We start from the raw sequence: 14,025 nt of genomic DNA, 5'->3' as shown, positions 1-14,025 counted from the left end.
TTCCGGAAGATCTTGGAAGACATGTCTGGATAAACATTGCAAAAAAACATTATTTCTTTTCTTAACAGAGATTGAGAAACACAGGACAGGTGCCATATTACATTATTTAGAGCTGTACCAACTACTAAGGCAAAGTAGGATGTGAAAAATTTTATTTTGATGATGCTTTGCCCAGATCAAAAAGGAGATCCATATATAGGGAAAGAAAAGATGGAGTAATGAAGCAAACAAAATGAAACAAAAAAACCTAAATCAAAGTAACAAACATAAAAAGTTCTAGAAAACTCACCATGTTACATTTTAGCAGATGATATAAGCATGGAATAAATTTGACACAAATGTCTAAAATAAAGACAAAATTAGTCAATCTTTAAATTAGTATATGATTTTTGTAAACAAAACAAGTAAATGAGTTGCTTGTGAATAAATGATTAGTAGCCACTTAATAATTAAGAAAACTTTAAGTATGGTAACTTGAACTGAAACAGTTCTAGAAAGAGACAGCCATTTTGGGTGTGGTACCTGCAAAGTCAACAGGTGTTTTTCTTTAAATATTTAGAAAAACATCTTCAGAACAGAATTATGTTTCCTATTTGGGAAAAAAAAACCACAAATGTCCAGAAAAAATAAGTCCATATGAGCTATAAAAAGATAAGACATGTTTGACATCATCTCATCTTCAGCAACAGGATGCTAAATTCTGAGCCAATCAGGCATGTGTGAAAATATGATCAAATAACTCTGAGGGAAATCAGTTCTTATAAAGTAGACAATAATTCCGCATTTAACTACTCATTGTCACAGCTTCGTGCAATGATTGGCTGACATCTATGCTCCATTTGACAGCAGCAGATTGGTATTCTCTGCACACGTCTTCTCAATTCCTGTCGTCTATGTTTGCTGTCCTCTACAAATACACACAATGCATTATTTACTCAACTATAAACCTTTCAAAAACATTCATAAGCAGTACAAACCATGTACAAATGCACTACCATTTAGGAAAAATTCAATATTAGGCATATACAAGTGACTAATCTATTTACAATCAGCTCACAATGACCCTTTTAAATGATGTAAAAGATTGTCAACAACATGTTCTTCAATCAACAACTTCAGGTTTTTTCATTTGCTTTTCTTTTTCTCAGCCAAGAAGCCATTTATTATTGCATACGTGTGCCTTTTGTTTTCATTAAGGTAACTTTCTGTTAAGCATGGTAGTTAAATAACTGCAGTGTGAACTGCAAGTGTAACTGAGAACAGACCAAAGCAGCCTGATGTGTTAGTATTGCACAGAAATATTTTTCTTCACGAACAGCAAATTAGCAAAAAGAACATTATCATCAGTATACAAACGAAAGCTCCCAGAACAACGGCAAGGACAAAAAAGTGCTTGTTTAAAAGAGCAAGAGATGTTATTCACTTCCATTTATTAAATGATTCAACATTGCAGTATGCCTGCAACTAATTAGTATGAACAACACAGTCTGAGGCAGGAACAAAAGCAGATGAGCTTTCTGAGATATATTGATGTAAAAGCACACGAGTATACATTTAAAAAACCTCTTCCTGTAATTTCTAACTTTCATGTACTGATCATTCCTTGATGGAACGTTCATCTGACAAGATTGACTTAAATGTCATTTACGATTGGGCCTCTCTCTAGATATTAGGCTGAGATGACCACCAGGCTTATTCACTTATTAGCAATTAAATAATTTACTTTTCTTTAAGGTTGTATTCTATAAAACATCATGAGAAATGAAACCTCAGTTACAGGCAAGCAAGGATGGTTTATGTACATATAAGAGGAATACATCTGTGTATATATAGATATCTATTTATAGATATACTTGTGAAGTCATATACTCACCATTAGCACTGCAAAGTTACTGAAGTGTGTACTCTGAATGATGGTAATATTGCCTGCAGAGCTAATTATGTGGCACCCTTCTCCACACCAGCCTCCATGTCCATCTAGAAGGTCAAAATCCCAAAAGGCTGCAATGGGGTCTATACCCCTTGCAAAGTGTCTCAAACCTATAGTAAGAGGGGTGGTGAGGCTTCCAAAACTGCATCCATCTGCAAAAGCAACAAACTGAATCAGAGAAATAGAGTGGAAAATCCTTTACTGCTGAATCCTGTATATTCACAGATTCAAAAATGTACTGAACTACGGAAAACCAAGCAATAGCCACATATTCCTTTCTGTATGAATTAAAACAAATACAGAAAAGTTTACTACAGTTTAAATGAATCTGAATGACTATTTCAGCCTGTTGAGGTGTCTGATTGATCTGATCATCATTAATAAAGCTAGATTTGTTGTGTACGTCTTAAATTAAGACACGTTATACCATATACTCATGTAACAAAAAAAGAGCAGTCTCTTAATATGATTAATAGCTAAGGCAGTTTTGCACTTTTAAAGTTACATTAAAATGCTGTTTTAAAAGCAAATGGAAATGCGAATACTATTTAGATTAAAATAAAACTATTAAAATTGCCTGGATGACTAATTAGCATAATTAGTCACAGTTCTCTAAGATTAATCAGATTGAGACAAAAGCCTCTAACAACACCTATTTTAGGTCCTTCATATCAAAAAGTATGCTGGTGAATATTAAGATACATGCAACAGGGCATTAACACCCCCCTCATCTTAATATTTATCTGAATCCAGAATGATGGTATTGCATTTTTCCTTGTATAGATTAAAACAAGGTTCTTTTCTATTTCGCCTTGGTTTGAAATATAAGCTTCTGTCACAACAACATAAATAAATTGTGAAACCTAATTTGCATTCTGTTCCTATAATAACTACACTTCTCTTATGGACAAATTGATTTGAATAAAATCATACATATATGAATAAATCCAAATACTTGTGTTAAAGAAACAGGCAGACCCCAGTCCTCAGCATACTGTACACTTTGCTGCTCCATTCTCTACATAATCAAGTATACCGTAGCTTTCAGATTAAAAGAAATAATGAATAACACTCCTCACCTATTTTAGCAAAGATAGCTGGTGTGGTAACCGTTCTACGTTTCCCGTCATCTGCAAGATTTGATGAGTTTCCCGTGCTAGGAAAGAGTTTTCCATTCCGAAAGATAATAAACTGTAGCTTGCAAGTGGAGTTATCAACAGATTGCAAGGCAGAAGACTGAGAGAAGACAGACTGTGGCAAATGAACTGAAGCTACTGCTACAGCATTCTGTACAATGAGAGGAAAAAAGAAAAATTTAAAATGCAAATCACAACAGGGTTGCTTTCAGTATGTTTTAAACTCCTGTACAAGAAATGTATGCTGCCTCCCTTTTCCAACAGACTAGAAGCAACCAAACAAGCAGGAGCTGTAACCATGGGAATAGGATTGGTACAGCGCATATTAAAAGGAAAAACGTTTTGACTGAATGTGTGAGCCTATATGGTCAAGCTCCCTGCTGCAGAGGTGCAAATGGTTCTTACCATGCCTGCTAGAGGGTCCATCAACACTGCAGATCTGATTTAAAGAGACAACCTCTACCAGGTTTTCTCCTTCACTTAAAACAGAATCAGACAATTTACATGAATTTTTTTTCTCTGAAAGGGTACTTAAAGAGTACTGGTATAATTTTATTAATACAAAAATTACATCAGTGGAGAATTCTAAACAAAAAAAATGCAGTGTAGTAAATATATTTTATGGATAGTATTTCATTCTTGCTTCACATAAAGAAAACTATTCATCCAACTCCATGCTTTAGTAAATCTAGCACTATAAATATATCAAAGTACTAATGTAACAGAAGAAAGCAATGTTAGTATGAAGCGAATACAAAGACTGTCAGATTATGATAATGGCTTTGACTTGTGAATGTGTTATACACTATTATGTGAGTAGAGACTTCACTTACAAAACGAATATAAACACACCAAAATGAATGTTATGCTGATTTTTCTCATCATTCATTCCTCTTGCTCCTGCACAAGAGGGAACCTTATCAGTAAGCACTAAGATGAGTACAAGAAAAAACAAAAGGGGAGCAGAGGGTAAATAAACAGGACAAGAGATTGGCCTGAGTCTATTTATGTGAAAAGTCTATTTATTTAAAAACAAACAAATTGAAAAATGTTCTGAGTAATTTACATTCCCCCAAAGGCAAAGTACAGCTTCTCTGCACACAATTTGCATAGATTATCACACAATTTACTTATAGCACATGTGCAGTACCTTTTCGAAAATTAAAACAGAATTATCTTCCCAATCATACAGACGAACATGACATTAATATATTTATATGTGCTGGGAAGGATACATGTGTGATAGATACATAATGCTACTTAGGTGAGTGAGCTGAAAGGCTACAATCATGTAACAGAGGGTTCTTGTGACATGACAGGTATGAGAGCAAAGATTGAGTGGCTTGTGATGTCATCACAACTTTTAGATGAGTGGGTATAGGCTTACTCACAATTCTCCTCTGTTGCAGTGCACATTCTGGAAGATTTTAACATGACAAAAGTGCTTAAAAATTACATAAAAGTCCTTCTGGACTGGATGACATTTTCTTATCTGGAAGACGTCATTTGTTAGATAAAGACATATTGGAAAAACAGAACAAAAAACAACAGGAGAAAATCTTGTAGATAGATATTTTTAATCTCACCATTAGATTTTAAAACAGCTGAGGAAGTAGCCATTGTTAGGATGCTGGAATTGTGACATGAGCAGTAACTCAGTCAATTATCATGCACTCAACTTCAGATAATTTTTATATTGCAGTCCCCATTGATTATAACGCTGTAAAATTTCTCCCTGGTTATTCCCTCATACTTTAAAAAAAAGTCATATTTCACTGTTCTGATATCATACAGTAGCTGTGAAAATATGAACCTCTGATTACATCACCTTAGTCACAAAACTGTTTTCAACAACTAGATGTAAGGATTTTTACTAAATCCATTCATCAAATTTCAGCAAGTACCTATTGAGGACTTCTGTAGGGTTGCATATGAGCATGAGCGAGGTTATAATTTATTTATATTGTTCTTTTATTATTATTACTGCTAGAAGCAAGAAAAGCACTAAATTACACAAATTATTTAGTACATAAAAAGGAGAAAGCTAGCAGCTCTTGAATAAGATTATGATAATGAGACTGACTCCTAAAAGCATTGGGATAAATAATGATGTACCATAGCTTGGCAAAGCAGCCATGAATAAGCTGGATGAACACAAGGGGGTTTTATAGAGTATTTACTGAGCTAGAAAACTATTAAGCCAGTGTGATTCTCAAGCTCTTCCATACTGTGACTCCATGTCACAGAGGGGAAAAAAAGTTATGGATCCCCCTTTCCCAACGAGGTGTAAAGAAAGTGGCAATAATGCCCTTGAGCTTGCTCAGAATCCCAATATTGAGAAGCCATGATCTAAGCCAATCAGACTTGGAATGCTGTCCATGTATTGCAGATGATTTGTGGAAATACCTACACTTGGCTGAGGAAGTCTGATGTGTATAACACTACAGAATGGTGAGTCTATCAGATAATAAACGAACAGACTAATTACATTGTTGTACACAGCATAATTGTAGCAGTGTTGGCCTCAGGATATTAGAAAGGGTGGGTGAGGTAATATCTTTTATTGGCCCAGGGCTGGCTCCAGGCACCAGCTGACCAATCACATGCTTGGGGCAGCACCTTGTAAGGGGAGGCCAATCTTAGGATGGCGGGGCGGCGCTCAGGTTTTTTTTTTGTTTCGGTGGGGTGGTGCTCGGGGGGTTTTTTTGTTTCGGCAGGGCAGCGCTCGGGGGGGTTGTTACGGCAGGCGACGCTAGGGCTTTTTTTGTTTGTTTGTTTCCACGAGGCAGCACTCAGGGTTTGGGGGGGTGGAGGGTTGGTTTGGTGGGGCGGGGCGGCGCTCAGGTTTTTTTTTTTTTGGCAAGGCGGCGCTTGGTGTTTTTTTTTTGTTTCAGTGGGGCGACACTCGGGGGGGTTGTTATGGTGGGGCGGTGCCCTTTTTTTTTTTTTTTTTTTGCTTGGGGTGGAGAAAAAAAGTTAGAGCTGACCCTGTATTGGAACAACTTCTGTTGGTGAGAGAGACACACACACCTTGTCTCCGTAGGATTAATTACAGACAAATGAAATTTTTTCTTCATTAGTAGAGCTGAGAAAATAATCTGTAACAAGACACTTCATTGCTGAATTGTGTCTCTTTTTCTTTATAAAAAATGCCCACAAACAGATAGTAATTTTCAAAAATATAGCTATTATTTTGAAATTATCTACCAAAAAAATCTCTGAATACTTGATTTGTACTTCATTCATGAGCATTTCATTTTGAGCATTTAATATTTCAAATAAAAGTTGTTTTGAGTGGATATACAGGGCATGTGGGTTTGGGTTTTTTTTCCCCTCCCCCTTGATTGGAGATGTGTAAATCTAAAGAGCAAATACTCATGATTATGCATTCAAAATTTGCTTTCCATGGATATTCTGCAATGATAGATTAAAACTGGCTGTTTCAGCACACATTCCTGCCAATAAACTCATCTGCTAGAATATTCATGGAACACACACACACACACACACACACTCACATTGTGAGTGCCACATTTAAAAATATGAACAAATATTTGTGAACAATTTTTACATCTTAGCCAAGTGAGATTTTTTTTTTCAACAGCATTATTCATATGGGGAAAGTGTACTGCACATTAGAACGCTCTCTTTTCTGTAACAGAGGAGGCAGCAGAGTCTCATGGATAAAGCACTGGCCTAGTTGGAAGACTTGGCCTCTGTCCTTGGCTCTGATGTTAACCTTCTGTGTAAGTGCAGGCAAGTTATGTCACCTCTCTCCCTCAGTTTCCCCACTTTCAAAATGCAATAATGATATTCACTTCCTTTATAAGACATTTTGAGAGCTACATAGGGTGACCAGATGTCCCAATTTTAAGGAACAGTCTTGATTTTGGGGTCTTTTTCTTATATAGGCTCCTATTACCCTCCATCCCGTCATGATTGTTCACATTTGCTATCTGGTCACCCTAGAGCTACAGCTAAAAAGCATTATAGTAAAACAGTTTTAGTATTATTTATAATATTAATATTACATCTGGGGAGACTTATGACTGAATGAATCAAGTGCCAATTGCTGTACTATATGTAAAAATTGTGGTTATGGTTTAAATGAAGACATTTCCCCTGTTACAAATTTTATTTAATTACTATACTATGAAACTGCATATGTATGGCACTTTACAAAATTCAACTAACAGTATTTATTATGAGAAGGAGCTCCACCCTTATGACAATTATAACACTGCCCTAAAAATGCCATCTGGTGTCTAGCAAGGGAACTGCAGCTTCACAATTATGTTCAGATTCAGTAATGACACCTTGCATTTGCTCAGCGAAAGGCAGGAAAAGCTGCCAGCTTGTGCAGTTTATTTAACCATTAGGATTTACACACACTGTGGGGTTTTGCAAAATAATTATGTAGGTAATCCAGTCATGACAGCAGGGCTGTTTGCATTCCATTTCTCACGACTGTATTTAGACTAGACACACCGTTCAAAAGGGGAAAAACACTAGAGTGATTGGAACTAGTTCAACACAATGTTTTTCCAATGGAAACACTGATTGGTTGAAATCAAAATGTTCCATGGGAATCTGTCAACTTCGATGACATTCTGATGGAACTGTGCCTGCAAGCCCTGGCTCGTGGCTTTTTGAAATCCAGGGTTCCTAGAGTTCCTGGCTCTTGAACAGTCTGCCAGGTAGACCTGTCCTGGAGCCAAGGTTCCCAGCCTCCTCATCAGCCTAGGAGCTTGTGAGCCCCAGCTCTCCGAGCTGCTTGGTTCCTTCACTGGCATGCTGAAACATCAGATAAGCATGAAACAAAATGCCATTTTGACATTTTCTAAACAAAATTTCAGAATTCCCATTTTGTGGAAAATTTTGACATTTCAATTTTGTTTTACTTAAGAATTTTATTTTGGAATTTCCCAACTCCAGAACTCCACCCAACTCCAGAAACTCTAAAAAGGGACATAAAAATCCAAGAGAAAAATACTGAAATTAACAAGTTTGTCTGCGGTGTTGTTGTAGCCATCTTGGTCCCAGGATGTTAGAGAGACAAGGAAGGTGAGGTAATGTCTTTTATTGGATCAACTTCTGTTGGTGAAAGAGCCAAGCTTTTGAACTAAACAGAGTTCTTCTTCAGACATCACCAACCTTGCCTATCAAAAAGTTTAAAATTTCTCATACCATAAAAAGTGAACGATCCTCAAAATACTGAGTTACTGAATCTTGACTTTTTTGTAGCTCATGCATGTGTGACTCTTATTAAAAACGTTTAAGGGAAAAAGTGAAAGATTTAAAGTGAATTTCTTCCCCCAGGCAATTTCACTATGGCCTGGGGCACACTTCCTCATAATTGATGCTAACATTCACAAGGAGTTTGTAAGTGTTTAGAGAACACATTGCTTAAGGTGCCTTTGTGATATAGTAACCCTCTTCCTGGTTGCCCTCTGCTTTCATGACCTTTACTTCTTTAAGAGGCCTGCTCCTGTTTTCAGCATTCGTTGCTGATTGTCCTGCTCTAGTTAAATGGAATTGGAACATTGTAAGGAAACTAAGCACCAATTATCAAAGGTTTGTTATTAACATATTTTCCTGCTTGCCCTGTGCTGGAGTGACATCGATTGGATAATCAGGTATACAAACCCTTCTTCTAGTGCTGCTCTTGCTGTTACCATTACTATATTGCACTGCAAGAATATGAGGGTCTTATTCCATTGTAGCTGGAGTGCTCCATCAGCTGTAGTGAGTCAAGACACAACAGAAACCTTTCCCTCTGGCTGCATACATCTTGTAAGGAGTGCAGTGAATGAGGCCAGCACACTCACACACTATTTGTCAAATATTACAATATAATATCATAAAATATTTTCTGCAACCAAGGTAATTGCAGCTTGTATGGTGAGGAGTGATTGAGGAAGAAACCTGCAAGAGCTATTGTCTTCTTCATTATGCATCTTGTATATAAATGGATTTCATGGAGCTCTTGCTGTAATCACAGAGTAGTACACAGAACTACAAGACGACAAACACATACATCTAAGGATGTATTTCATGACATGATTTTACACTACTTGAGAAACAGCATGTGCTCATATAGTTAGAAATTGTGTGACAGATAATTCAAACGCACGAAAGGAAAGATTTAAGGTTGCATGGGCAGCCTTAACTTTTGCATTTCCTGATTTTTAAGTGCTTCAACTTTGCTTGATTTAAATTCTTCTTCAACTAATTGGGAATCCACCACATTCCTAGATGAGCTGTTCCAATTGTTAATTTCCTTAACTTAAAAATTTGCACCTGAATAGGAGGTCAGAAGAAAACAATCTCTGGCAAAAATGAAACAAATGCAGCCACCGCAATCTCGCAATCTGAAAGAGAAGCTGGCAAAGAAATACAGAAAGTAGGTGCAGTGCTTCCAAACATTAAAGAATTTGATGATTGTCTAATGGATTGGGATGCATTAAGGATATAATACATCATGCTGATACAGATCTGAGTGTGCTGCCAGAAATACATGTACCACATAAAGTTGCATTAGCAGTAAGAGAGCAAGTAAAAACTGAACTTGGCTGGATGGTAATGTCAGGTGTTACAGAACAAATACAGACACCAACTTACTGAGCTAGTTGCATGGTCCCCACAATAAAATCAAACAGAGGATTTATAAACAAATAGAGAATATCCAAAAGATGAAAACAAGGACCTAAAACGAGACCTGCTCCATTAAAATTGCTGAGTAGGGCCTATCAAGACTTCAAAATAGAAGAGTATTTTCAGTTTGGGATGCATGCCAAGGGTTTAGGCAGACTGACTTGATACAAAAAGTGCAAAACTCTGCACTTTCAATTCCCCTTGTTGGCAGATATTTGTTGAAACAGCTTCCCTTTGGGATTGTCTCAGCACATGAGACAGACTGAGGTATCACATCCCTGATCCTTGTGGTTCTAGAGTGGGCAGAAATAAATGCTGAGTTGCTGATTTGGAGCAAAAATAATTAACAATTAATAAGAGCCTTTGTAATGTTCTTCAATGTGCCAATTAAAAAGGGGAAGGAGGAGGATCAGGAGAACTACAGGCCAGTCAGTCTCACTTTAGTCCCTAGGAAAATCATGGAGCAGGTCCTCAAGGAATCAATTCTGATGCATTTAGAGGAGAGGAAAGTGATCAAGACCAGTCAGCATGGATTCACCAAGGGCAAGTCATGCCTGACTAATCTAATTGCCTTCTATGATGAGATAACTGTCTCTGTGGACGAGGGGAAAGCAGTGGACATGTTATTCCTTGACTTTAGCAAAGCTTTTGATACCGTCTCCCACAGTATTCTTGCCAGCAAGTTAAAGTAGTATGGGCTGGACGAATGGACTATAAGGTGGATAGAAAGCTGGCTATGTCATCAGGCTCAACGGGGGTAGTGATCAATGGCTCCATGTGTAGTTGGGAGCTGGTATCAAGCGGAGTGCCCCAATGGTCAGTCCTGGGGCCGGTTTTGTTCAATATCTTCATTAATGATCTGGAGGATAGCGTGGACTGCACCATCAGCAAGTTTGCAGATGATGCTAAATTGGGAGGAGTGGTAGATATGATGGAGGGTAGGGATGGGATCTAGACAAATTAGAGGATTGGGCCAAAAGAAATCTGATGAGGTTTAACAAGGACAAGTGCACTTAGGACGGAAGAATCCCATGCACCACTACAAACTAGGACCGAATGGCTACGAAGCAGTTCTGCAGAAAAGGACCTGGGGTTACAGTGAATGAGAAGCTGGATATGAGTCAACAGTGTGCCCTTGTTGCCAAGAAGGCTAACAGCATTTGGGCTGTATAAGTAGGAGCATTGCCAGCAGATCGAGGGACGTGATCATTCCCTTTGATTCGGCATTGGTGAGGCCTCATCTGGAGTACTGTGTTCAGTTTTGGGCCCCACATTCAAAGAGGGATGTGGAAAAATTGGAAAGAGTCCAGCGGAGGACAACAAAAATTATTAGAGGGCTGGAGCACATGACTTATGAGAAGAGGCTGAGGGAACTGGGATTGTTTTGTCTGCAGAAGAGAAGAATGAGGGGGGGATTTGATAGCTGCTTTCAACTACCTGAAAGGGGGTTCCAAAGAGGATGGATCTAGACTGTTCTCAGTGGTACAGTAATGGTCTCAAGTTGCAATGGGGAAGGTTTAGGTTGGATATTAGGAAAACCTTTTCAGTAGGAGGGTGGTCAAGTGCTGGAATGGGTTTCCTAGGGTGGTGGTAGAATCTCCTTCCTTACTGGTTTTTAAGGTCAGGCTTGACAAAGCCCTGGATGGGATGATTTAGTTGGGGATTGGTCCTGCTTTGAGCAGAGCATTGGACTAGATGACCTCCTGAGGTCCCTTCCAACCCTGATATTCTGTGATTATATGAACTTTAAGTCAAACAAGCAAATTACAATTTGAATAGAATGTAGTTAATTATAAACTTGGTGACAAAGTTTGACAGGACCTAAGAAAAGTAGAGCTAATTGTACAAATAGGAAGACCCCCATCTGAGGAAACTTTACAGAGTCATAGCCAAGAAAATTAGTCATAGTCAAATCCTCCACCTAAAATGCTGCTTGAACACAAGTGCAGAATGGTAGAGGAATGATTGGCTATAAAATAAAGCTTAATTTTTTGTCAATTAAATGACAAATATAAAATTACCTAACCTTACAACTGGTTGGACAGTGACAAAAATCTAGGTACCTCCAAGAATAAATATTTATTGAGAAGATAGAGATGTAATTGTTGTATATGACAGGATTATTGTGCACTACAGACTTTATGTAATAATACTGCATAGCATGAGTTTGGAAATACTAAGCATAAATGCACATCCACCTATGTCCTGATAAATGTAAGACTAGAGTCCAAGAAGTCTCATTCTGGTCAGATACAGTAAATAAATACAGGAGATGCTATGCAAAAAAACCAACAAAGACCCCTGAAACCACATGAGATTCCAGATCTCTTTTCTTTCAGTGCTGGTGCAAATGTACTTGAATTTAATAATAAATAGTATATATATATGCACAATACACCAAGTAGCAATGTAAACCGGCTTTCCTTCCATGAGATTCTAGAGAAGTTGCTAACAAAGAATGGCTCATTTCTCTTTGGTATATTACCTCAAACACACCAAGTCACATCCTTTTCATGTAGTCAAACATGTTAGCAGAAAAGTCAGTATGAACAGTAAAGAACTTTATTTTAAAAAAAAATAAGTGGATTCAAATTATCCATACTTAGAGTACACCACCACCTATGCTGTATTAGAATCACCATTTTCAGAGGTGCTGAACCCACTGAAGTCCATGGAAGATACAGGCGCTCAGTACTTTAGAAAATCAGGCCACTTATTTAGGTGCCTGAATATGGATTTAGGAGTCTAACTTCAGGCACACAGTTCTGAAAATTTCAACTTAAATGCATAAAAATTAGAACAGCTACAGACATGTTTTAAACCTCAGAGTTAAACAACTTTTTATATCTTTTTACCTCATTACAAAGCACCAAAGAACCAAGAGACCACCCACCCCTCCACTAGGAAGCGCAAGCTTCCAAACATTCTGAAGTGTGTGACAGTCTGGCCATTTCACAAAATATCAATATTCAATGCAAATGACCTAGCTAACTACTAGACCATGTTCCGCCAAATATTATTGATGTTAAATCACAGAAAACGTGGTAGCAAGCAAATTTCAACAACTCTAATCTTCTGCCAGTGTCATAGATTTGCTTTACCCATTTAGGCTAAGACTAGGACATAGCATGGAAACAGTACTAGTAGCACATCTCAGTTGCTTGTCCTTGATTCATGGTCGCCATGGATAGAGCCTAAACTGCTATGCTTATACTACTGGATCTCTCTGAAGCCTTCCATGTGTGACTGATGCACATGTAAGTAGGATTCTGTGTACTCTGTGTACTCGGTGACCACAATATTTTCTATAATACCCCCGCTCCCATCATAGAATTTGTGCTCCAGAATTTTTCATTTTTTGAAAAGTTCTTCCACCATGATGACTGCAAAGAAAACTTTTGAAATGTAAACTGAGTATTTCTACATCATCTTGAAGTGTGGACATCAGAACAGGACAAACATTCTAGTACTGGTATTAACAAGTCTGTGCGCAGAAGCAAGACCACTTCTCTGCATCTAGTTGATATTCCCCATTTTATACATCCAAGCATCATATTAGCTCTTTTTGCACAGCACAGAGCTCAAGTTGAGGTGATTATCTATAATGACTCCATAATCCTTCTCTGAGTCACTGCTTTCCAAAACAGTCTTCTCTCCTGCAGGTGTAGTTCTTTGTCCCCAGATATATTACCTTGTATTTAGTTGTAATATTGGACTGTGACTATTTAACCAGGTGATTCATATTACTTTGTTATAGTAACCTGTCCTCCTTATTTATTACCCCACCAATTTTTGTGTCCTATGGAATCTTACCAGCAAAGATTTCATATCATCTACATTGTTGATAAAACCATTTAATAACACTGAACAAAAGAATTAAACCCTGAAGGAGCCCTCTAGAAAAGATTCCATTTATTGGTACCTACTCATTAACAACTACATATTGAGATCTGTCAGTGAGCCAGTTTTTAATCCATCTAAGATGTGCCCTGTTAATTCCATATAATGCAAGATTTTAAAGAAAAATGTCATATTGTACTAAATCAATTTCAACAAGCTACTATGCTTATCCTCCAACCCCACATCACCTCTGGCATCTCTTAGACACCAAAACATCTAGCTCTCCAAAAACTTCTCTGAATCAATTATATGTTGACAATACAAAACTCTGAAGCATATTGAAACCTGAAAATGTGCAAACACATTATGTCAATTTTAATATAAAATAAATATATTCACTTTCATATTTAATTTAAATACAAACTTTAATTTTCATGAACCTGCCACAGAACTTTCAATCTGCCC

General features: G+C 37.5%; 1 protein-coding gene across 1 annotated transcript in view; it reads right to left on the bottom strand.

The window, feature by feature from the left end:
• ADGRA1 (adhesion G protein-coupled receptor A1) overlaps positions 1 to 14,025 on the bottom strand; it is a 454,349-nt gene that overhangs the window by 80,501 nt on the left and 359,823 nt on the right. Inside the window, exons 13-14 of the mRNA XM_030570731.1 lie at positions 3,010 to 3,217; positions 1,874 to 2,082 (exon numbers count right to left, since the gene is read on the bottom strand). Coding sequence (XP_030426591.1) covers positions 1,874 to 2,082; positions 3,010 to 3,217 — 417 coding nt within the window. The remainder of the gene's footprint in view (positions 1 to 1,873; positions 2,083 to 3,009; positions 3,218 to 14,025) is intronic.

This window comes from Gopherus evgoodei, chromosome 7 (assembly GCF_007399415.2).
Source record: "Gopherus evgoodei ecotype Sinaloan lineage chromosome 7, rGopEvg1_v1.p, whole genome shotgun sequence".
Taxonomy (NCBI): domain Eukaryota; kingdom Metazoa; phylum Chordata; order Testudines; family Testudinidae; genus Gopherus; species Gopherus evgoodei.
Note: the sequence above shows the minus strand (reverse complement) of the source record. Positions and strands in the feature narration are given on the sequence as shown.